The 23,194-nt window shown below is 40.7% G+C and overlaps 1 protein-coding gene across 2 annotated transcripts; it reads right to left on the reverse strand.

Moving 5' to 3' along the window:
- Positions 1 to 7,674: 7,674 nt before the first annotated feature.
- Positions 7,675 to 13,507, reverse strand: klf5b (Kruppel like factor 5b). Of its 2 annotated transcripts, none has more exons than XM_080478425.1 (4): positions 13,168 to 13,507; positions 9,980 to 10,895; positions 9,774 to 9,833; positions 7,675 to 9,356 (listed from the first exon to the last, which is right to left on the reverse strand). In XM_080478425.1, the coding sequence occupies exons 2-4, from the start codon at positions 10,881 to 10,883 to the stop codon at positions 9,178 to 9,180; spliced, it is 1,143 nt and encodes a 380-aa protein (XP_080334551.1). In that variant the 5' UTR covers positions 10,884 to 10,895; positions 13,168 to 13,507; the 3' UTR covers positions 7,675 to 9,177. The 2 variants fall into 2 exon arrangements, with proteins under 2 accessions (XP_080334551.1, XP_080334550.1); XM_080478424.1 differs by lacking the exon at positions 13,168 to 13,507 and adding an exon at positions 11,721 to 12,170.
- Between the last annotated feature and the right edge of the window lie 9,687 nt (positions 13,508 to 23,194).

Genomic DNA, 23,194 nt, shown 5'->3' on the forward strand with positions numbered 1-23,194 from the left:
CACACACACACACACACACACACACACACACACACACACACACACACCTGCACACTTGAATTCAACAGTCTGACTTTCAGTAAAGTAGCCAAACCCATGAAGTAATCTCCCCTCGTGCGTCCCCGGTGTGTGACGCCCTCACTGATCCGTAACACACCATGGTCATGTATGTAATCATTATTTATGTATATTATTTTGTGCACATGTCATAATGCCCAGTTGTATTATCATTTTGGCAAAAGCATATCAGCACCTTGTTTGTTTATTAGTATGATTTCTTTTTTTTTTTTGGGAAAAAAAAATATTTTATTTCAGATGTCAATTTATAAACAAATAATCATCATCATATTTTATCAACCATATAATGTATTAGAACATTTTATGATTGAGGGGCACTTGGTCATTGCATATAACTCTTTCTCTTCTGTAAAAAGGATCTTTTGAAATGTTGTAATATATGTGATAGTGAAGATAAAAAAAAAAAAAAAAAACTTATTACAAAGTTTTACAGCCTGTATATACATTGGAAAAATAGGGCTTTTGATTAGTAGATGCCGGAGATACATTTATACATGTAAAGTCTTTTTTCAGAGACTGTAATTTATCTAATTTGATATACAGTGAAATGGGGCTAATGGTATTTCATCATGTAAATTATCATATGTGATGTTATATAGCAGTTTGCTTTTTTTGGGGGGTTTGTGGTTAAAAATTCACGATCAAATCATTTTATTTTATTTTTTTCATTTCTTTTATTTCAAAGGCTGAACCAGTGTTGCTATAATCTACAAATTATTTATATACATTGACCATATAAAGGTACTCAATTCCCTGTGTTGCTATTTTGCTATACCCGGACAAGAAATTCTCCCGATCAAGCACATATCAACAACACATGTACTCTTGTATTCAGTATGTGATGTTGCATGCCTTAAGACACCAGTTTTTGAAAAAACGATTCAATTAGACTTGAAGACGGTGTTTCCGTAGGACAGGGTGTATTGTATTTCCCTTCAGCATCTCTTTCCTCATTTTGAAGCATAATTTTGTTACGGTAACCAGGGTCAAAGTTATGCAATAATAATGAATAGTGCCTCATATCACAAACTTGTAATACAAACTGCTCTGTGCAGAGTTTCGATTTCAACACGTGTGCTCCAATTGATATTTCAAATAAAGGAACCATGAATTTTTGGATAAAGCACAGGAAAAAAAACAAAAAAAAACCAATATGCAAGTCGGACCTCTAATGTTGAACTTTGTTTTTTTTTTTTTTTTCTTTTCTCGCACTGAGCCTTATACCGTTGTGTCAAATGCAGCATCCTCCCATAACACTCTAACAGGCTGTTTATAGCACACATTTATTACTTTGCTTGCAATAAGTCACTTCCTCCAAGGGGAATGAAACTGAGTTACAAGGGCCTCTCGACGTTTCAGCTTCAGCACATCAATTCGACATAGTGATTCCACGGAAGATAATGAGGAATCTTACTCACAGGGAAAAACAACACGACGAAACAAAACAAAAAAAAGATCCTGTGGCTGGGATTCCTCCTGAACAGTGACGCCTTTGTTAATGAAAAACTGATCCTACACTTTCTATCGGTTCAATATATATTTTACTTTCTGTGTAACATTTGCTTTTTTGATTTCCTGGTTTTGAAAAATTTTAAGTAGTGAAGCCAATGCCTATGTTTCAAGTTTTGCTGATATTACGTACAGTAATCGTTGTTCCTGTATTTATGTAAAGTGAGTGTAGTGTAAATATATTCAGATCTTTTCATTCTTACCGTTTTGAGAAAATAAATGTGATGTTGCTCAGCATTGCTTCAAAAAGGGAGATTCTGCTCAGAGAATTCCACATCTGTAAAAGACAAAATTTTTAATCCTGGTATTTTTCAAAACTTCAGAAAACAGGTGTCCTCTTCTTTTCTGTTACACTTTTCTTTTCTCCGAGAGTTGTTTGAGTATCCAGTCAGTGTTTTGCCTTTTTCTCTGTATTTTTCATATGGATGGAGCTGTGAAATTAAAATAAGTTCAAACATATACATGTATATTAATATGAATGGAGGCATGAAGGTTAATAAAGTTGCATTTTGTATGTAACAGACTGGGGATGGACCTGGTTGCTATCTATGACTGAGACGAATGGCATGTGGTTTCGATGTCCTTTAGACATCCGAGTCCTGTACACGCATTCACTGGCATTCAGAAACCTAATCTTGGTATTAGCGAAGCCATTTTAAATCGTAGCTGATGTACGGTACAGTAGTTTGTACACAAAGTACATCTGATCCCGGCGGGAACATGACGGAAATCTTGTTCCACTCATTTTGATGTGTTGACGTATAGGAAAAAGAAAAAGGTGCCTGAATTACGTGCTTAAGGAAGTCTAATATCCAGGGTTTCGCAGCGACACGCTACTGCAGCACAACTAGTTTGGGAAGTAAGGCGCTACTGACTCACTGCTACTGACGCAGTTACAATTACTTTGGTTTGAATTAACTTGTTCCTCATTACTTGGTCGTTGCCTCACCCTGTCTTGTTCCTTTGAGCTCACTGGTGAAAATAATTTGATAATGACCGATCGACTCAGCAAGGCAAAATCAGCTGATGTTTGACCGTCACGATGGTGACAGCTCAGCTAATGTATCCCAGAAGTGTTTCACCTTGTGCAGACTTTTCAAGACGTCCTTAAAAAGAGACAATCCCTGCAGGTGGGAACTGGGATTTTTACCAGTTTGGATGTTCCATTTTCAACATTAACAGCATTCACATGACAATAATGGCCGCCGTCTGCAGGGTCCAGCACAGAGACAAATAAGCTCAGCGTCAAATACATCAACCAAGAGAAGGATGAAATGAAGCCCAGGAGGTACAATTATTTTAACACTGCATTTATACACATTTGCAGCGTGGCCGTTCATTTGTTTTCTCTTGTTAATATATCTGAATAAAACCGGTTTGCTATAAAGCAAGAGTGTCAGACGTGTGGTCTGCAGGCCTGAACTGGCCCGTCAGCCAATCAGTTCCAACGTGCCAGATGGCATTTAAATGACAAAATCTATCAAACAAATTTTTAAATCAGGTTTTGTCTGTTTCCATCGTACAGTATGCACAGTGGATAGCACAGTTTCAGCCAGAGAGGAATTCACAACAGTAATTGTGTTTGTTAGGGTTTATTCAGAGGAGGACTCGGGACGCCAGGCTACACCATTGGTGGAACAGAAACTCGTTTTATTCCGGCACGAAGAATCGCGAACCCAAACAACCAAAATCAGAAAGTCTTTGAGCTGATTGGAGATCACGGTGACGGTGTGGCCCGACACACTGTTTACCCACCAGGTGAAGCACATCCGAGCAGAGAACACTAATCAAAGAGCCTGAAACCACAGACAGTGTCAGAACGACTAAATAACACAAGAAACAAGGATCATGACCATGTTTGCCCAAGTGGAGTTCATATGAATTACTCAAGTGGGCCCCATGCATGTTTTTCTATTCATAACCCATGTAGGTGTTAAATATTTGTATCCAACCTCAAACCTCAGTAATCAGTCTGTGTGGTTAAAGTTGTGTTTGTTCAAGTCTTACCGCCATGGTTTGACCAGGTGGGCCCATTTTATCAGCAGATTTGGACCCTCAAATGAGGAACAAAGTCATTTTTTAATTCTATAAACTCGGGATTTGTGAAAAGATATCTGAATAAATGCAGACTTTTCTATGTACTCAATCATCCTTCACTAAATGTGAACATTTGGAGTTTTTTATTTGTAGGTGAATATTCTACTGGTCCGGCCCACTCGGGATGAAAATGGGCTGCGTGTGGTCCCAAAGCTAAAATAAGTCTGACACGCCTGCTTTATAGTGACGAACTGCAGTTTATTTTCACGAAGGTGCAGAGATGGAGTGTCATTATTTTTCTTTATGTGTATGCTCAAAGATAAGATGGAAGCAACGTATTTGAATGTGAAGAAGGAACATTTATAAATGTCATCCTGACTGATGTCAAACCTACTTCTGGGATCCCTTCAAAATGTCCCACTTTCCCAGTGGACGCATTCAGTCTGAACGTGTCCGTTTTTAGCTCTAGGACAGGGAGTCACCTGCGTCTCTACAGCCACATTTGGATCTTTGGCCCCTCTGTACGGCTCCCTGCAGCTTTCACAAAGTTCTATGTAAATAAGCATTTTTTTTTAAATTGCATTTGAAGACTCATTTTCAAAATAAGTTTATTTCTCCTGGTTAAAAAGGGTTTCAAATAAAAAGGATAAAATTGCCAAAATGGGGCTAAAATTTACTTTTTTTGTCCCCGTCATTCTAAAAAAGAAATTCTCATCCAGAATGCTTAGGTGCAGGAAATATCTGCGCCCACAAGACACCATGAAAACGACACAAAACCGTGTAGCACCAGACCTATAGGTGGCACTGTACCTCTGCCACAGACATACACCAACAACGGAGAAGAAGACATGGCCGATGACGTCATAATTTCTGCAAACGTGCATCTTGCCCATCCATTTTAAGGCTACGTTTACACATAAAAAAGTAAATTTTAGCCCTTTATGTTTCCAAAAAAAAATCTTCATTGACACCGACCTGCCTAGACTCCTGGTTCAGAGCTACAATGAGCAGCCAAACCTGTAGGGGGCAGTGTAACGAGAAGCATGAAGCCATGATAGTCAATCAGAATCCTTGAAAAAAACATGTTGTCACTAATTGTGAAGTAATTATCCGCCTACTCTCCTTTAGATGCAAACAGAGACACAGGGTGCGTCCTACTAGTCCCTCCTATCTCCTTCCCTATCCATTTTTCATTCACCCCAGAAGTGTTAAAATGGCGGCCATGATAAGGAACGTTGGAATTCTCAATAAGCTAAGGAAAGGAGGCTCAATGCTTCATTTATAACCTCCTTTATCCTAGAAAACACTGATGCTTCCTTTACAGGAGACCAGATCAGATCATGCCGCCCCACAATTCCTTGCAGCGACAACATTTAAAGGGACCCGCTCATCTGAGCGTTCAGGGAAACTCACGATGACTCAACACAAATCATGTTAATTTGCCAATGCAATAATATGCCTTGAACAACTTAATAATAATCAATAATCTAAAACCCATATCCCAACTACGAATGTTATGTGGATGTTGTAAAGTAAACTTTTTGTGCAGCTTATTCTCAGTTTGACTGGTTCTTTATTCACCCGGCAGCCGTTTCACTTTAGTTCCTCGGGGCCTGGCAGCCTCTTCGCCTTTAAATTTTAATTCAAACTTTGAGATATTTGAGATCAGCGGTTGGAGCCACAGGGGAAAGTGGTAGAAAGGCGCTTTTTGTAGTCCATTTTCGGAAATGTGTAGTTTTTTTCACCACGGCTGACGTCACTAACCTGCACCGCCGGAGGATTATTTTCACGGTCCGACAGTCACAACAACGTGACGCTTAAAATTGTTAAAAAGGAATTAAAATGCCTATACTGTCCTTTTGACAGTTATTTATATGGAAAAAAATATTTTATAAATGTTTTTATTAATTTTAAAGGGTAAACTGGTTTTACTGCTTTTGACACATTTTATTTTGCTCATAAAGGTTGTAGATCTGCAGCTTTCATATGAACGCACCATCACATACAAGTCGCGTTTCTAAAGCAGCTACTTATTTTTGCTCAAAGAACATTAGTTCAGTACTTTTCAGTGACAAAGATTGGTTGTTGCTGTTATGCAATACCAGCAGGAAGTAGTATTTGAAGACCCGACATGCCCTCACGTGTGATTACACTTTATGAGAACAGGTTAAATGCCCTGCACATCCTGTACGGTACTATATTATAACCGGCGGTGGATGAATGTTTCTGTCAGCCAGCAAAAGGATTCAGATGATTACAATCAATTCCCAGTTCACTAAGCATTTTGGAGCGCAGTATATCACCTGCATGATTGATTACTCGCGACACAGTGTACTGAGTCAGGCCAGGCTGTACAGTACGCAAAGTGGATCGGAGAGAGAGAGAGAGAGAGAGAGAGAGAGAGAGAGAGAGAGAGAGAGAGAGAGAGAGAGAGAGAGAGAAAAAAATGCTCAGAGTAAATAAAAAGCCGTCCCCAAAGGTAACTTCCTCGGCACCCGGGACAAGCTGAGACATCTTCTGTGGTCTGTGCAGGTTCCCTCAGTACTGTGACTCATGTCAGGGCCGCTTTCCAACATTACAACACAAACAAGAAGTCTTCCTGAACACGGTGAATGTTCAACAAGCCTTCATTAAAACTTTGTAAATATTTCTCCAAATTGCTATTTTCGTTTTTTTCATTTTGATCCGTCAGCAATCCCTCTTGATTACAAACCCTAACCCACAAATGGAGATTCTGTACAATGTTTACAAATTTTTTTATTTAAACCTTTGAAAGCTCCATTTTGCTGTCAGAAGATCCTCAAATGAATCTGGAGAAATCTCTGAGCAAATGGAAAAACTGTCTCATGGTTAGAATTAAACAGGGAAATTCTTCTTGGAAACCACAAACATTGAATGTCGTCCTGTTGGTCAGTTAGAATTCTGCATCAAACAAGAAATAAATGTTACTCTCCGAAAAGTCCTCACTACCCTGGCATTTACAAAACGTTGTGACAAGACGGCGCTTCACGATCGTTAAATTTTAAAATCAGCATAATTGTCAACTTTCCAGTGGAATTATCGGGATGAGTTAATGGAAATTAAAAGCGGATAGTTAGAACATGCTTTCACGTAAACACTGAGTTTTAATGGGCTTTTTGAAGGCAAGTTAAGATGAGCTAAAATATCCATCATATTTAAACGTTAACATTCAACATCTGCTGTAGTTTAAATATGGACTGTTTGAGGTTTGAAAAAAATGATTTACATTCCGTTTTTATTTGAATGCATACATTATAACGTACACTTTTCACTTTTTTTTTTAATATGTGTAACTTACAGGTCTAATATTATGGCTCTAAGAAGCAGTGGGGTCCAACATGCGGCCTGTGGGCCAAAACCGGCCACAAGAGGCTCCAATCCGGCTAAACCACCAAGCTGATTGTAACAACTTCAAACAAAACACTGAGTTTTGGACACTGAGTTTTCTTTAAGAGTCAAGGACACAACAACTGAGGTATCAGTAATGCTGCCGTGAAAGATAGAAAACGATCATTAGTCTCAAAGCCATGCTGTCAAGGTGAGTTTTTAAAAATATCCGAATGAAACCAATATTAGGGAAGTTTTTTGGGGGGCTTTTCACTGTATTTTGCACCAGAAATTATCATTAAAATAGGCTTTATGTTGAGAATTTAGTAATTAACCATAATATTTCATTGGTTTTACAAAAATAGAAACATTTTCATCACATCTCTGCACCACAACGAAGAAAAACTTTAATGTTCACATTTTAAGGTTATTATGGCACTATTTCACCTGTCCGGCCCACTCAAGGTGAAATAGATCTGTTTGTAGCCCCTGAACTAAAATGCGTTTGTCACCCCTGGTCTAAAGCAACGTGAAATGAAATTCTACAATTTACAGTCATGATTCAGATTTAAAACTTGTTGTTCGTCCTAAATCCCACTACCTCCACTGAGGTTCACTGAAAACAAAAAGGCAACAGCACCGATACTTGGAGAGCTTTTAAGAAAACGGTGACGTTTTGAAGAACGAGACTGAACCAGGAAATGTTCGACACAAACTTTTATTTGCACTGTGAAGGTCACTTTCGCTCACTTTCACCAATTTAGGCTACATGTTTTCTCTTAACTTGGACACAAAATATTCCTTTGTGTGTGTGTGTGTGTGTGTGTGTGTGTGTGTGTGTGTGTGTGTGTGTGTGTGTGTGTGTGTGTGTGTGTGTGTGTGTGTGTGTGTGTCTTGTATTTTAACAGTATCACTCCCTGTTACAACAGTGTAGACAAACAATGTTTTCATAATTTAATCCTCGTTGGACTTCATCAAACAAAAATAAAAATAAACCGTCTAATTCTTTAAGAAAAGTTTAAAATCTTTATACACCCCCAGAAAACAATCAATTGATTGTATCTTTAAATTACAGATACAAAATATATATATACAACTTGAAACACAGAGACTTTACAAAAATCAATAGTTGATGTCCGTATTTAAAACGATGGAGAGTTTTGGTCATGTGGTACAGATTGCCGAGTCGTGGAAATAAAGAGGGAGAGGCAGCACACAGCCAGTCAAACACATTGGACCTGATAAAAGACTTTTATCCCAGCAGAGTAGTTCTGTGTTGTTGTTTGTTTTCAGCCATCCAAAGACAATGAAACAAAAGTTAAAGGCACTTCCAGAAGGTGTCTGACGATGTGCTGAATAGACCAAGAAAAAGAACATTTTCTCAGACGTTCTGAGCAGGTGTTCACTCCCCCCCCCCAAAAAAAAGTTGGATTACGCTTTTAAAAATAATTGCATTTGCGGCCTAAAAAAAGATTGATCAAGTTCGGATTTGTTCATCTTGGCAACGGAGAGGAGAGAGAAAATAACTCTGACCTTCTGCTGTAATGTCATGTTCCCGAGTGTTGTACGTTATGTTCGAGCATTCATCGCTGTGAAATTACTGTAAGACTGCCGGGTGCCTGACGTTGCCACAGGGATGAAATAATAACTTGAATGAGTGAAAACAAGAAGAGACATTTGGATTCAACACCAGCCCCTGCTTGAGGCCTGTCTTACATTTACAGAGCTGTCCAAATAAATGCCATTATCATCACGTATCCAGTTTCCTCGTTTATCAGTGAAATGCTCAAAACGTACTTTAATGGGCGGTGATGTAAACCATAACTCTGGCAGTGTTGAAGTCGTGTTCGGAGCTCGGTTTAATGATGTGGCTCCACTATGACGTTCCATGTTACCTTCGCTGGCTCGAGCCAAATCCTTCCAGTTAACTGCTCAAATACATGCTGAAGAAAACATGAACACAAATTCATTTACAGGCATCAATGGCCAGTTATTTTGTGACTGATCCCTCTTTTGAGTGAAAATAAGGCAATTTTATTAAAAAATTTTAATTCAGTGATTTGTGGGTCAGCATTGAGTGAGTTAAAAAAAAAAAACATAAAAAAAACAACACAGTTTTTGATTAATTTATTTGCAGATATGTAAGTGCTGCTACTCTGTCCATGTTTAATGAAAGGCCGACATGTTTTTTGAGCGGGGCGTCCCCTAGCTCTGGTGTCTCTTCATGTGCAGGGCCAGGTGGTCGGAGCGGGAGAAACAGCGGCTGCACACAGTGCAGTGGAAAGGCTTTGCGCCGGTGTGTTTCCTGAAATGGCGCGTCAGCTCATCAGAACGAGCGAAGCGCCACTCACATCCCTCCCAGGAGCATTGGTACGGCTTCTCACCTTCAGCAGAAAGACGAGGCAAAGTGAGGAAATGGCAGGAAAATTGCACTCTTTTTTTTAAGGGGGGGCGATAGATTCCCCCTTATTGAATAACATCAAATCAGGACAAAAGAGATTTCTTTATTCATTTTAAATGAGGTGTATTAATAGGTTTTGATGGCGAAGAAAAAAAAAACAAAAACCAAAAAAAACTGACGCTGCACCTCAACTGTGAGCCATTAATCACATTGTGTCCTGTCTGTCTCCCTGCCCCCTTTACAAGAGCTGCAGGGTTTATGTGATTTGACAGCAGTGAGATGTGGGCCAGGTCTGTCAGCAGACAGAATGCATCTGCATGCCAAGTGCATTTTCTTCTGCCTGGCAACATGACTGCTTTCACCCCAAAAATAAAAAAAAGTGCCACTGCAAACACTTTACCTGTGTGGGTCCGTAGATGGGCTTTCAGATGAGAAGACTTTGTGTAGACTTTCTTGCACCCTAGAAAAAAAAGAAAGAAAGAAAGAAAGAAAATCGTCATGTATTTTGAGTGCGTACATTGAAATAAAAAAAAAAAAACATTCCCGTTTGAATGAACAGTTAAAGTGAGCTTTACTGTTGTTGTGCAGACTGGACAGGAGTCTCACCTGGGACGTCACAATGGTGAATCCTTCGTCTCTCCAGATCAGGATTATTCCTACGGTTGTACCTCAACGGAGCAGACTGAGCCAGCTCTGGGGACATTGGGCCGATACTGGGTGTCGTCTGAACTGGTCCGGATCCTGGACTTGGGGCGAATCCAGCAGGGGTATTTTGGTCTTGGTGTTTGATTGAAGCTACGCTGGATGTCTGTCCAAGATCAGTGGCGTTGTTGGTCTGGAAAGTTAACTTGGAGGCGATGCTGGCTTCGTAGGAAGGAGGCGGGGAGAGATTGTGAAGGACCTCCTTGCCCCTGTCTGGACTGGGAGGCTCGGAGTTTGGCGGAGAAGGTGGCAGGTAGGTCGACCTCAGTTGTTGGCCTAAATGCCGACTGAATGGAAAACACTCGCTCTGCAAGCTGCTTGTTTGTTTGGCAGAACTTTGCATGGAGGCCACGTGGACATTCCCGATGGGGAGGCTTAACGGAGCGACGGGGACGGAGTTCACCTGCGATCCGTGGCCGAGCTGCTCCAAGTCAGAGTTCAAAAGCTGAAACAGGGGAATGTCCTGGAAATCTGGCATCTCCTGCTTGATGAAAAAGTTACAACTAGTCGTGTCGGCTGCGCTGAAAACCCCGGCGGGGTATTCTGGTAGAGCTGGTGGTGGCGGTGCTCCGCTGCTCTGGCAGGTGGGATGCATGAGAGGGTGAGACGGCTCTGTCTTGATCTGTCTCATGGTCCTGCAGAGGCCGGGGTGCAGGTACGTGACATCAGGCAGGAGCAGGCTCATGTTGACGCTGTAAGGGGAGGCGAAGTCCTCGGTGAACGGCGGCTCCAGGGGCAGAGCGCCGTCCCTGCACAACATTTTGGGATTCACTACATCCTGTTGGTGTGGACACAAGTAGCTGTCCATCTCTGACTTGCACTGCGAAGCAAAGCAGAGAGAACACATCAGGTCAGCCGCAGGGTAACGCTTGATTTCTCGCATGGATGCTTTTTTTTTTTAAAGTTTGGATCCTTACTTTGAAGAAGAGGGGAGAGTCTAGATCCACCTTGAATTTATCATGCACCCCCCTACTGTGGCAGCACATCTTAATTTAAATATTAATTTCAATGACCATGCAGGAGTGCTTAATAATGCAGAGCCACAATCAGAATTCACCACCATTCCCCCGCTAAGAAATGACAGGGCCGACAGAATAACAATCCTAAATGGGGGTTGAATAAATTTGAGGATGCTTTTTGGGGCCTGCTTGTGTGTACACACACTGCCACATCAAAGATGTACTCCCCCCCCCCCCCCCCCCCCCCCCCCCCCCCCCCCCCCCCCCACCCTTTACGATCTGCAGACGCCCTTCTGAAAGAGCTCTCCAGTCTGAGGCTGTTTCGAAATACACGTCTGAATTTAGCACATCCAGCTGCTCCTGCAGCGCCACGCATCTTCCTCACAAGTTTGTGGAGCGGCGCGCACCGCTCCACATCCCGGCCATGCCAAGCAATTCACCCTTGAGTCAATGAAAGTCATCATCGCACCACATGCATCCAAAGCTCGCGATTTCACCCGCCACTCTGGACTGGGATCAATAGACTGCTGGGATTATAATCACTCGAGAAATCTGCAAGTTCTTGCTTCGATCAGCAATATTCAAGATCCGTGCGTCAAACATGCGGACATCAGTAAAAACACCATGACGGCGAGATGCCACAAAAAAAAAAAACCAACAACAACAAAAAGCATGCACTTCCCTACCAAATTATAATCGTGAAAGGAGGAAGCTCCCGGGATGGCATCCTTAGTGTTACACTGCACTTGTCCACGATCTTCAGCTCTCAGACAGTCGGCTGTCAGTGTTGCGGTGGTTTTACGGAGAAACTGCGCGTCCTGCCCCGGAGCAACGCAAACATTATTCCTCACGGCAGCGGCCATAAAAACAGAGATCTTCGACTATCCGAAAATCAAATAGATTTAGCATATGTGATCTTTTTTTTTTTCTCTCTCTCTCTCTCTCGTTTCAAAACAATCTGCACGAGTAGAAGAGGCAGCTGTCAAACGCTCATTCTCCCTGTTTTGCGCTGGCTTGTCAAATTACGCAACGGCGTGATACCAGTGCGTCTGCAGGGCGGGGCGGAACAGGCACCAAATAAACAGGGCGAGCAGGCACTCCGGATGCACCTAGTGTAATGAATCCTGTGGTAGTCTGGTGAGGCGGAACGTCTCGGGGTAGAAATAACGCCAAACGCGTCAGGATAAAAGAGTCGACTCCGGACGATGAGGGCGTCCGGTGCTCGTAGCCTTAAATGCTCAGTTTATCCTCAGACCTTAGAATAAAGTGAGCCACGAGATCAAACAGATCCGTGAGTATCCGGGGTCACGTAGGGCATGCGGTGGTGGCCTCTTCAAATCAAAAGACTTCAGAAATGGACCCTGATTACATGTTGTTTCCCAACAGGTTTTTCTTCAGTCTTCAATAGACAAACGAGGCCATTGGTTCCTGGGGTGGCATGTTAAAAACGCCACTGCGGTGCAGCTGTCTGTCAGGACTGCATATTTGATGGCAACATTCCTGAGCCAGCACACATATACAGTCCTGCAGTGGAAGTTTCTATCAAAATAGCTCAGCGTTACAAGCAAAACACTGCATATCATAGTAGAACCAAAAGTGCAGGCACACCTGAAAGAAACTCCACAACTCTGGAGATCACGTGAAACAGATCATCTGCACAAGCGCTTACTTTTTAATAAGACTAAATACTCAAAAGAAAAAAATAATTAAATTATAAGTATTTACATCAATGGGACACTTTGAGGTAGTTGCACTTTAATGTGCATATATTTTCCAAGTATGTGTTTTTATGTATACTATGATTTACAGCATGTAATCCACTTCACTACTTTCAAAATCACACAGAGTATGCCAACAAATTAATGTACTCAAACCTATTTACTGGAATTTTCATGGTAAATATATTCATTCTTTTAACTGAGAAAATGACTTCATTGTTTAAGTACTGTGTTGATGTCGATTCTTAAACTCAGTCAAATACTTGTAGTTAACAATTAAATCATACATGGGCACATGAGTATTCTTTCAACAATAGTACATTGAATCTTTGATAAGCAGGATCTCAGCCTGTAACAGCACAGACTTCCAGTACTTTCTCCACCTCTGCTACTTCACTGATGTATTTTTACATACCTGTTGAGGTGACCTTGAAGGAACTTTGACATGAGATGTTTTTGCTTCTTATTTCTTTTGCTTCCGCGCAGCAATAAAAGAGAATTCGTAATCCAGGCTCGAGCTCTCCAGAGATCACAATGGCAGGAGCTTTATAACGCAGCTTAACAAAACTGAATTGACTTGTCAGGGTTCAGGTTTTTCCCCTCCACACGGTTATACGAAGTATTAACCAGCCTATACCTCATGTCAGTGACGGTTCCACCACAACATGCTGGAACTGGAAACACGGGTGTGCCATAGTTAGAGACAAAGCTCAGTGACATTTCATTAAAAGAAAAGAAGAGCACACTGTGTGTGTAAGAATTCTTCCTGAGGTGACATTTAAGGCCACTCCCAGCTTTTTATTTTTCTTCTTCCTCTTCTGGCACTTTTTGTCCTCTTATTTAGATGATGCAACGACACCCATCATTGGCAAGACTGAACACGTTGCAATAATAAGTATCACTGGGGTTACATAGGATCACACATGACACTTGAATGAATTGAAGACAGAAAGATTGATGCAGTTCGGAACACAAATCTTTTTTTTGTTAATTATTATAATTGTGGTAAAAACAGTTTATCAGGTGTTCAAGGCTCGAATTCAAAAAAAATTTTAAACTTAAAAATTCACTCAAAAATCCTTTAATTAGATCATCATCAAAGCAGATTGTTTCTATTTGCTTGATTTATGTTCATGATATTAAAGGTACCACATTTTAAAAGCCTGACTAATATTCTCTCCCCCAAGATTTTGTACATATTCATAGTTTTTTGATCAAACTGTAAAAAAAAAAATAAAAAAAATCCTAACCATATTTAAATGACTACTGATCATCCAATTGGAAGCTGACTGATTGCCTGTCATGTGCTGACCTTTCAAAGTGCAATTTAAATCCATGTATGTCTCAGCTCCAAGAGGAGCAACTGTCATTCTTGGCCGTGGCTCTTCCCGTACAGCGAATGTGAGCCGAGCCTTCCTCCATATCCCCCCGTATTAAAACCTCACAATATGCCCAACAACTGCACAGTGGAGGAGAGAGAATGCGCGGTATGTGCTTACAGCATCACAACTCCTCTCTCCTCTCGCATGGACTAATATGGCCAAGCCAAGAGGGGATAGGACAATAAACACGTGCGCCACATTACTTCTGTAGGCATGATTTCTTCTCCTTCTCCTGCCTTTTATAATAGAGAGGAGAAACTGAAAAATTCTGGTTACGTATAGGAGAATTTATTTGTAACACTGGTGTGTGTATTCATTCAGGTCTTTACTTTCGTTTGTCTGAAGATGCTGTTAAATGTAAAGGCTTTGGTACCACAAGGAAATACTGAGAAATCTCAGTTCTGGTCCATTTTTTGTCATTTTCAAGCAGGTGCTTGGCACTCCCACCAGAGGGCAATGGTCAGCTGCAGTTAAATTTCTGTCCCATTTGTCCTTTTACGTACTGCAGTTTTATATTGCTGAACCATCAGAGTAGATTTGTTTTGTGTGCCTTTCAATTCCATATATTGTGTGATTATCTTTAATAGCCTGTGCGTGCAAACATCAATTGAATGGGGTTTTTTTTCCCACCATAAATTGACGCCTATATTTAATGTTTCTGTTCGTGAAAGATAGACTTTGTTATTTTAATGTGTTTGGATGAAAGAAACAAGTACATATTTAAGAAAAACAACAGGTTATTCTCTTTAGAAATTAAAAACAATCTCATAAATGTATACAAGGTCAATTATTTTTTTAATGCTTGCTTAGTGCGTATTTTGTTTGACATTCTATATTCTCTTTAGAACATCAAGTAGGCACTCAGCATTATAATCCATTTGATGTCAGCTTTACAAAGCCTGCCCTTGAAAAAATACAATCAATAATTTGTTCTTTGGCTTTATTGTTTTGTCTCAAGTTTGGCTGTGTTACAGACTTGGCTTGTTGACTGTGTACAGCATTTATCTGATCTGACACAGTTTCATTAGGCATTAGTAATCATTTCCATAGCACACAACATTAGAGTACTCCTGTTTGTAAAACAGCAGATGAGGCTAATGCCGTCCTCTGGGGAGAAATTCAATATAATTCGTTAATTAAATGGAATAATTTAATTACAGTAACTTAGAAAGCATTCATCAATATAATTGTTTCTGGAGCCACCATTATAATTGAGGTTTAAGTGAAAACAAGTCCGTTTCTAATGTTGGTAATGTGCTGACATAGTTCTCCCACCCTCCATTTGTTCCTCTCTCTGATCTTCCACCATGCCGTTTCTCCACAGTGTTTTCGTTTGATAGCCAGCCATACCACATCAGCAAGACCAAAACATTTATTACAGCCATTTAATTTAACCTCTCTACAGGCACAGACAAGAAGACAGAGATGATAGCACAGCCGCACTGAAAGACTCTCGCTGTTCAGCTTCTAATCTGATCCTCTCTGTTGCCCTTTCATAAAGACACCAGAGTATTACCCTGACTCCAAACATACCTCTGCCATTTAAACTGTCTTAGATTTCACCACAAAGACGGCCAAATAGAGTCCAATTCATTCTTCAGGGCCCAAATAATAAAACATAATTTTAGTCTAATCTGCCTAAAGAATGTCTCCTGTTTGAAGTTGACAGTGTTCTATCTTCTGAGAGGAATAATTGCCTTTTGAGTACAGCAGGAGAGGCCACTGAGGTAAGCCTGTCGAGGGTCTGCACCTTACAGGTGTGTCCTTGGACAGACAACCTCTCCGTTGTTCTGAATCAGGAGCGCAGGAGGGAGGAGGGGTTAAGCCAAGACTGAAAGAATTCATCTGCCAGTTGAAAACTTTACAAGGCGCCGGCATCGCGGCAGCACTCTCAGATCGCCGTGTGGCCAAAGCGAGGCGAACAAAGAGGCACTGATCTCCAGTAATTCCTCCTGTCCGATACAGCTGACAAATTCTTGTCATTAAAGTTTTATCGTGTTGTTGGGCTGGTTTGTGAAATTGACTCGCTTGTAATCTGTTTAATTTTTATGACTGCATTGTGAGAAACTTACTGACAGTTTTTGTCCAGAAATGTAAACGGTGCGCCCTCAAATAGTGCAAGCTTTGTGTGCTTTCGGGGGGGGGGGGGGGCAAATGTCTGCATAATAGCCCAGTTTGCTTACATGGTCAATGAATGATATCCTGTGTAGCGACTGGTTATGGAGTCAAACATTAATTTGCCAGTCATTCTGTTTAACATGCAGCTATTTATTAGTTATGTGAGATAGTTATTTCGCAGCCGTCTTCCTTAGACAAACTCAATCTCTGCTTCATTTGTCAAACTTCTCGCTGATTTTTAATGGGGCCTATTAATTGAGCGGAGAAATCTGTCCTTTTCTGAACATGGCACAGAAAGCTGCTGAACAGCTGTCCCAGCTCTGGAGAATCATATGGAAGAATGCATTATCGGCCTTGTTTGAATATTCCCTTAGATTTGGAATAATCAGGCAGCTATTCAGCAGTGAGATGGCCATGCACAGATGCCAAAGCACAGCTGAGGGAAGCACAACGGTGTAATGCTGCCGAAATACACACAGAACTAACGGCATGAAAAACGTGAATAATGCAGGTGTGCCTTATTTCTGTATGGTGTGCTTATCATACATAATAGCAAAACACTTCCTTTCAGCCCTTTTATCTCCTTTTTCTGCTTTCATCTCGCCGCGTTCAAGGTGATCCTAGCTTTGCATATGGCTGATTAATCTTATTGCACAGTGGCTAACATTGATCACAGAAATGATTAGAAATGCATTAGTCAGCAGACTGTTTGGAGTGGTTGGGTTTAAGTGCTAGTGCCAAGCCATTTTCCATAGGTGTCCATGTTTTTAATTTTGTTATATAGAATTTTGCAAATGGATGCATGCACGCCGCCCAAATACAGCATCAAAGCTTTAATGCTTACAGACATAATTTAATCTCCTAGATGGCAGGCCTGATGGACTGTGTAGAGAAGGCATCCCTGCTAAATTCATTATGCTAAAAGTTGCTAGATCTCACTAGCTGATGAGACAGAGTAGCATAACCTGTGTTTGTTTTTTGTGCTGTGTAAGAAGTCCTGGTCAGCGTTGCATTGTGAAAGAAATGGGCTCTTCTCCTTATTTCTTCTTTTTGAAACACAACTTCTTCAGGCTAATGAATTAAGTTCAAAGAGGTGAAGTTAAATAGATTGCATAATAATAACAACTACAATAATAATATTAATAATAACAACAATAATAATGATAATAATAATAATAATATAATAGTAATGATAATAATAACAGTAATAACAGTAATAATAATAATAATAATAATAATAATAATAATAATAATAATAATAATAATAATAATAATAATAATAATAATAATAATACCTGAAATGCCACAATTTTAAATAGGTTCACTTCACTGACTATTTCAGCTCAATTGGTCGGGCTAACCATCTTCAATCACAAGTTTGGTGGTTCAAAAACAATAACCCATCTCGCCGAAGTGTCCTTGAGCATCTATGGTGTGTGAATGAGTGTCACACAGTATAAAGTGCTGCACGACTGCTGAAACGGTGAAAATATATGATTTAAGTGAAGTCCCCTCAAATCTCATTCAGTGACTCTGAATTAATGCGGAGGGATCTGAGCATGCATATCCCCGTGTACCTCTTGTTTTCTCCCTGCTGCTTGTCTCGGCAGTCAAATCGGAGCAGATTCGACACCACGCTTGACAGATGAGTCGAGTTGTTTTTGGTTTGTTCAGCTGTTCCTCTTTTCTCGACACTTTACTCTTTCCATCACATTAATAGATGCTATCTAATGATTCCTTAGCTTATTTACCTGTGGTGATGGTCGCTTGAAGTAAAAGTGGCCGCAGACTTAAATCAAAAAGTGGTTAAACAAGCAGAAGTGTTTCTGTTTAAAAAAAAAAGAAAAAGAAAAGGTCCCCCAATCTATCCCTTCTTTTAGTGTATTGACTCATTTCCAATTCTCTACTTTTTCTCAGAACCACAGCTTGTTTCCCCACTGATAACTCTTGATAGATACAGTCTCCTTAACTTGAATAGTCACCCTGTTACTCCCCATATTGTCTCCACACCTTATTCTAAATGGCAAAGCTTGATTCACACTCCACCCGGAGTCACGTGTGAGTTCTTTTGTGCACCGAAACAACACACGGCAGCCACACAATCACTCAGAGGTCTATATTAATGGTGAACACTTACAATTTGTTAAAAAGTACTTTATATACGTCTCACACTTAGTACTTTTAAAACGAGCATAAATTCACACACATTAAAGGTGAGATCTGCCCCTTTCACTGGAGTGTACAGAGCTATTGTGTTTAAAAAGTGACACTGCCACCTAGTGAGTTATCTCAAAATGATCAGTTGTTTGACACACGTATATAATATTGGGGCTCGATAGCAAGCGGCACACCTATTTGGTTTAAAGGTCCTCAAACCTGTGAAATAAAAGTTAAACGCTGAACAACCTGCCTTCATCCCAACATGCTTTCTGAAGCCATTTCTCATTTTTCCATGACCTCGTTGACAGCTCCTCCTCCTCCTCCTCCTCCTCCCTCATGGCTCAGATGCCTCCTTTAATCATTAGACAACGTCGTTCTTTATTCACAACATTCTCTTTCTTCTTCAGATTTCACAGATGCTGAAAGTTCAAGTTCTCTTTAAGTGCCTTTTGGCCCTTTTATTGACTGGACACGAGAGCACCCACACCCACGCTGGGGTAGTGCAAGGCTACTTACTGAGGTGACTCACTTGAAAAGATATTAAGTTTAGAGGGATGAATGAAGAAAAAAAAAATTAAAATCATCACGTCTGCATATATTTTATAGTGATGAAAAACAAAATTGGCAAGTTTACAGCAAACAAACTAGATTGTCATTATATGGCCTATTAAAAATAAGCAAATTATAATCTAAATGATAAATTATCAAACACACTGCTTAAGTAAATTGGTTTGTACGGTTCTCCAAACAATAAAATGTGCACGATTACTTAGCAAAAGGACACCTTTACAATTAACAAGTATAGCATCCTTTCAGCCGCAGAAGTGCAACTCATAAGAGTCCCACCAAGACAACTCTTGCCACATGTTCAACACTCCCCATTAAAAACCTGGGGAAATTAATGAGCTTCCATTGGCACCCTCACAACAAAGGGATCTATAAAGCAGCCTTAATGTTCTCGGGGAAACTTTACTCTTCAGTAGTTCCCAATCAACCGGTAGCAGCAGATTTTGTTTTATTTCCCTTGTAACCTACAACAGGAGCTAAAAATGCTACTCGCTGCAACTTCACATAAATGTTATCCCTGATTGCAATTGCTTTCAGCTCCTTCTTAATCAACAACATGTCAATAATTAACCATGTTGGGTTGTCAAAATGTAATTATGTATAAATATACAGTACTTTTAAATAACAGCTCAGCAGTATGGGTATAAAAATCTATCAATCTGCAAAGCGCTGCAAGACAACATTTATTTGCTTCTCCACGCTACCAAAAAATATGATTAAAGAATGCAAATGGCGAACACGAGGAACAAAACCCTCGCATGTTGTACGCATTGATTTGTACTGTCTACCTGCTTGTACACAATTAAGAACACTTAGGAATCAAAGAGCGCAGAGGTTTGCAGAAAGGTATTAATTAGAACTTTATTTATGCAGATGCTTTGTGAATTTGCATAAAAAGCAATTCCACAGATGGGTTTATGGCAGTAATGACTGTTCCAGTCTGCAATAAAACATCTGCTTAATCACAACAGAGACAGTCAATGGCTGCTGTGAAAACAGGCTGTCCAAGTACATCTCAAAGAAAGTAGTGAGGTGAAGAGCTGGTGTGGACAGGTTAGAGGAAAAAAGTAAAGAGATTTAAACAGAAAAGAGAGAGAGAGAGAGAAAAAAAGTTCAAAAGCAGAGTGAGTTAAAAAGAACACACTTCTCCCAAACATTTGCTGGTGGTACTCTGACTGCTCTGATGTTGAGAAAAATACCCTTATCGTGTTGGCAGAACAATCCACTTACTGTGTTTAAGAGAAGAGAGAATTTTGTTCCAAGTCAAGCCAAGTCTTTGTCGATGTGTGCCAACTATTTTGAAAATATTCCACTTTGTGTCTTTTTAATCCATGAGAGCCACACACGGATGCGAGCGATCACACACACACACGGGCGCATGCACACAAACACGCGCACGCACACACACACACAAACACACACAGCAGTGTGGCTACAAGGTCACTCCAAGTATTGATAAATCACCCAGCTGTGATTCCCTCCTGACAGCTCAAACTAACATCAAGCTGGATGGGGGAGAACAAAAGACCATCAAGCGGCCCTTTTCCTGACACTTTTATTCAATCACGGCCAGATTGCTTACGACAGCACCAGCAGCTGTTTCGTCTTCATCTTTCCCCATTTGATAAAGCGTGTCAAGTCATATTTCTGTAAGTACTTCACCTCACCCCATACTGTGCAGATTCACAGCGATTCGGCATATGCACATTCCACATGAGGGGATCGTCAAATGGGTCAGGGAGTAATGACACCCCTCTGAAGGTCGCAGCACACTGGCGTGGGGGTGGGAGCAGGTAGGTGGGTGGGGTGCGTGCGGTGGAGTGCGTGCGTGTGTTGGGTGGGGGTGACGACAAAGCAACAAGCTGAAGGTCAAAGATAAGAACAGCCGCAGAGATATCTAAGATAGCCGGCAGAAATTAAACAATGAAGGAAAGGCAGTAAGGCTTTGATTGTGTGATTGTGTTTTAGCGAGTGTGTGTGTGCGTGTGTAAATATGTGTGTGTCTGTGTGTGTGTGTGTGTGTGTGTGTGGGGGGGGGGGGGTGTTAGTAGTTGGGAATTGTTATTTTGGGATCAGCGTCCCATTTGGAGCTCGTCTATTGACCTTGTTCCAGGCGGGATGGAGGATGGTGATAGGACGGAGAAATATTGCAGATGTCTATTGTTTGTTTGTGATCAGACATCAGCCCACGCAGAGGCGACATTTCCATCTCGCAACTGCCTTTTAGTGTTTACATTTAGATTGCCTTAACAGGCCCGGCTTTCCTGCGCCACTGTCTGATAACAATTACAGGTGTGTTTCAGTTCATTGTAGTGGGGATGAATGCCGTATTCCAAAATAATCATTGCATCTATTGATAAAATATTCAACATTGCCGGGCTTATTGTCTCCAAAGGCAATTATTTGGGGTGATGAAGTCATGCAAGCTGAAACGATCCTGTTTGTTGTTTACTTTATCCACTGATAAACTGTATAACCTCTCGTTGGCTGTTTTGGATATAGATACAATTTATTCATTACTGAACAGATAAAAAAATGAGAGAAAATCTGTAATTGCACTTTATGATTTTATTATTATTTTTTTTTAACAATTGTGGCTGCTGGTCCTCTTCTTTGCTGTCACCAATTATTACACTGATTCTCACTAAAGCGAGCACACCATGGTCACCTTTTACCTTGAAAAGAGGATCTTGGATTTTGGTACCAACTCTGTCCTCCTTCATGTGGATCTTCTCTTTTTTGACAAAACAATCTCGGATCCTTTCACTGTTTCCAGTTGCTGTTTCCTGAAGTGAAAATTGATCGGAATGCGAAATTCTTTCATGTTTGAAGGAGCATTTGAATAGTGTACAGATTGATCTTCAGGTAAAAGATCTCATCTCTTTCAAAAAGTTTAAAACACTTGGGAAATCTCTGGAGTCTTTTGATTTCACACATGCTCGTGTTTGATGTCTCTATTAAAGTGTCTCATAAAGTCATGTTTGTTAGTTACTTTTATGCTGTCGCTGTTTGCCTCCATTGAAATAGATTTTTTGATATTAACAGGCTGATCTGGTTGACTGAAGTAGGTTGTAGTTGCAGAGAACAGCTGTTTAACCCAACCTAGTTCACCACTCAGCTTGCTTGGTCTGGATGACCAATACAATGTTCACATAGTCTTATAGCAACACCTCATAAGGTGAAGGGCCAAAGTTTGGGCCTGGGGGCCTTTCTATGTGGAGTTAGTATGTTCTTCTTGCATGTGAATTGTTTCCTTCACATAATCTGGTTTCTTCTCAAAACATTATTACAACGTTATTGGTTAATTAGTCACTTTTGTGAATCTGTGTGTGTGTGTGTGTGTGTGCGTGTGTGTGTGTGTGTGTGTGTGTGTGTCTGTGTGTGTGTGTGTGTGACCATCCAGGTTCTTAGTCAGGTCAGTTTCAAATGGTATTGAAGAGGCAGTGATGGATTAACTGTCTCGTTGGCACGAGCCGAACATTTTTAAGAAGAAGTACAATTGAGGAACTCAAAGTTAGACCTTTTTCCTGTTATTTTCAAAATAAAATGTACACTGACAGAAAATACAGTGTCCAAAAAAACATGCCCTCCATTTTGACATAGCAAGCAACTTCAATGTCTTTACTTTGTTTTCTAGATCTGCGGGAAAATGTCAAGATCTTCAGTAATATTGGCAAAAGAACAGCCTGCAGCCCCCGGCGGGCATCCTGAAGACTAATGCTGATTCTCCAGCAATAAGGTAGCTACTTTCACATCAGTGATGCCTCACACTCGAGCAGCGCTGCCATCTACTGTTAAGTTCTGAGTTGATATTTTCTTTGCCGTCCTTACACTTGGCCGACCCATTTGGCGACGTCAAATGATGCCACAGGAACAGCCCCCCCCCCCCACACACACACACACACACACACACACACACACACACACACACAATAAAAGATGAACACTTTTCGTCTGCTCTCATTCAGACCAAACAGAAATAGCTTGACCCGACTTGGACTGTCCAGGACAAATCATACATCATTACAACAAGACTCGGAACACTTGAACCTTGTGCTTCAACTCTCGAAAACTGTGTCAGTGGGAAAATACAGTAACACAGCTGCTGCGTGACACTTCATCTGGAATGTCCCACTATCACCTCTTCAGCATCTTTGGTCTGAGGAAAAATTAGATCTTCAGAGTCAGGTGCTATTTTGGCCTGAGTGAATGGCT

This window comes from Lipophrys pholis, assembly GCF_963383615.2.
Source record: "Lipophrys pholis genome assembly, chromosome: 13".
NCBI classification, from domain to species: Eukaryota; Metazoa; Chordata; class Actinopteri; order Blenniiformes; family Blenniidae; genus Lipophrys; species Lipophrys pholis.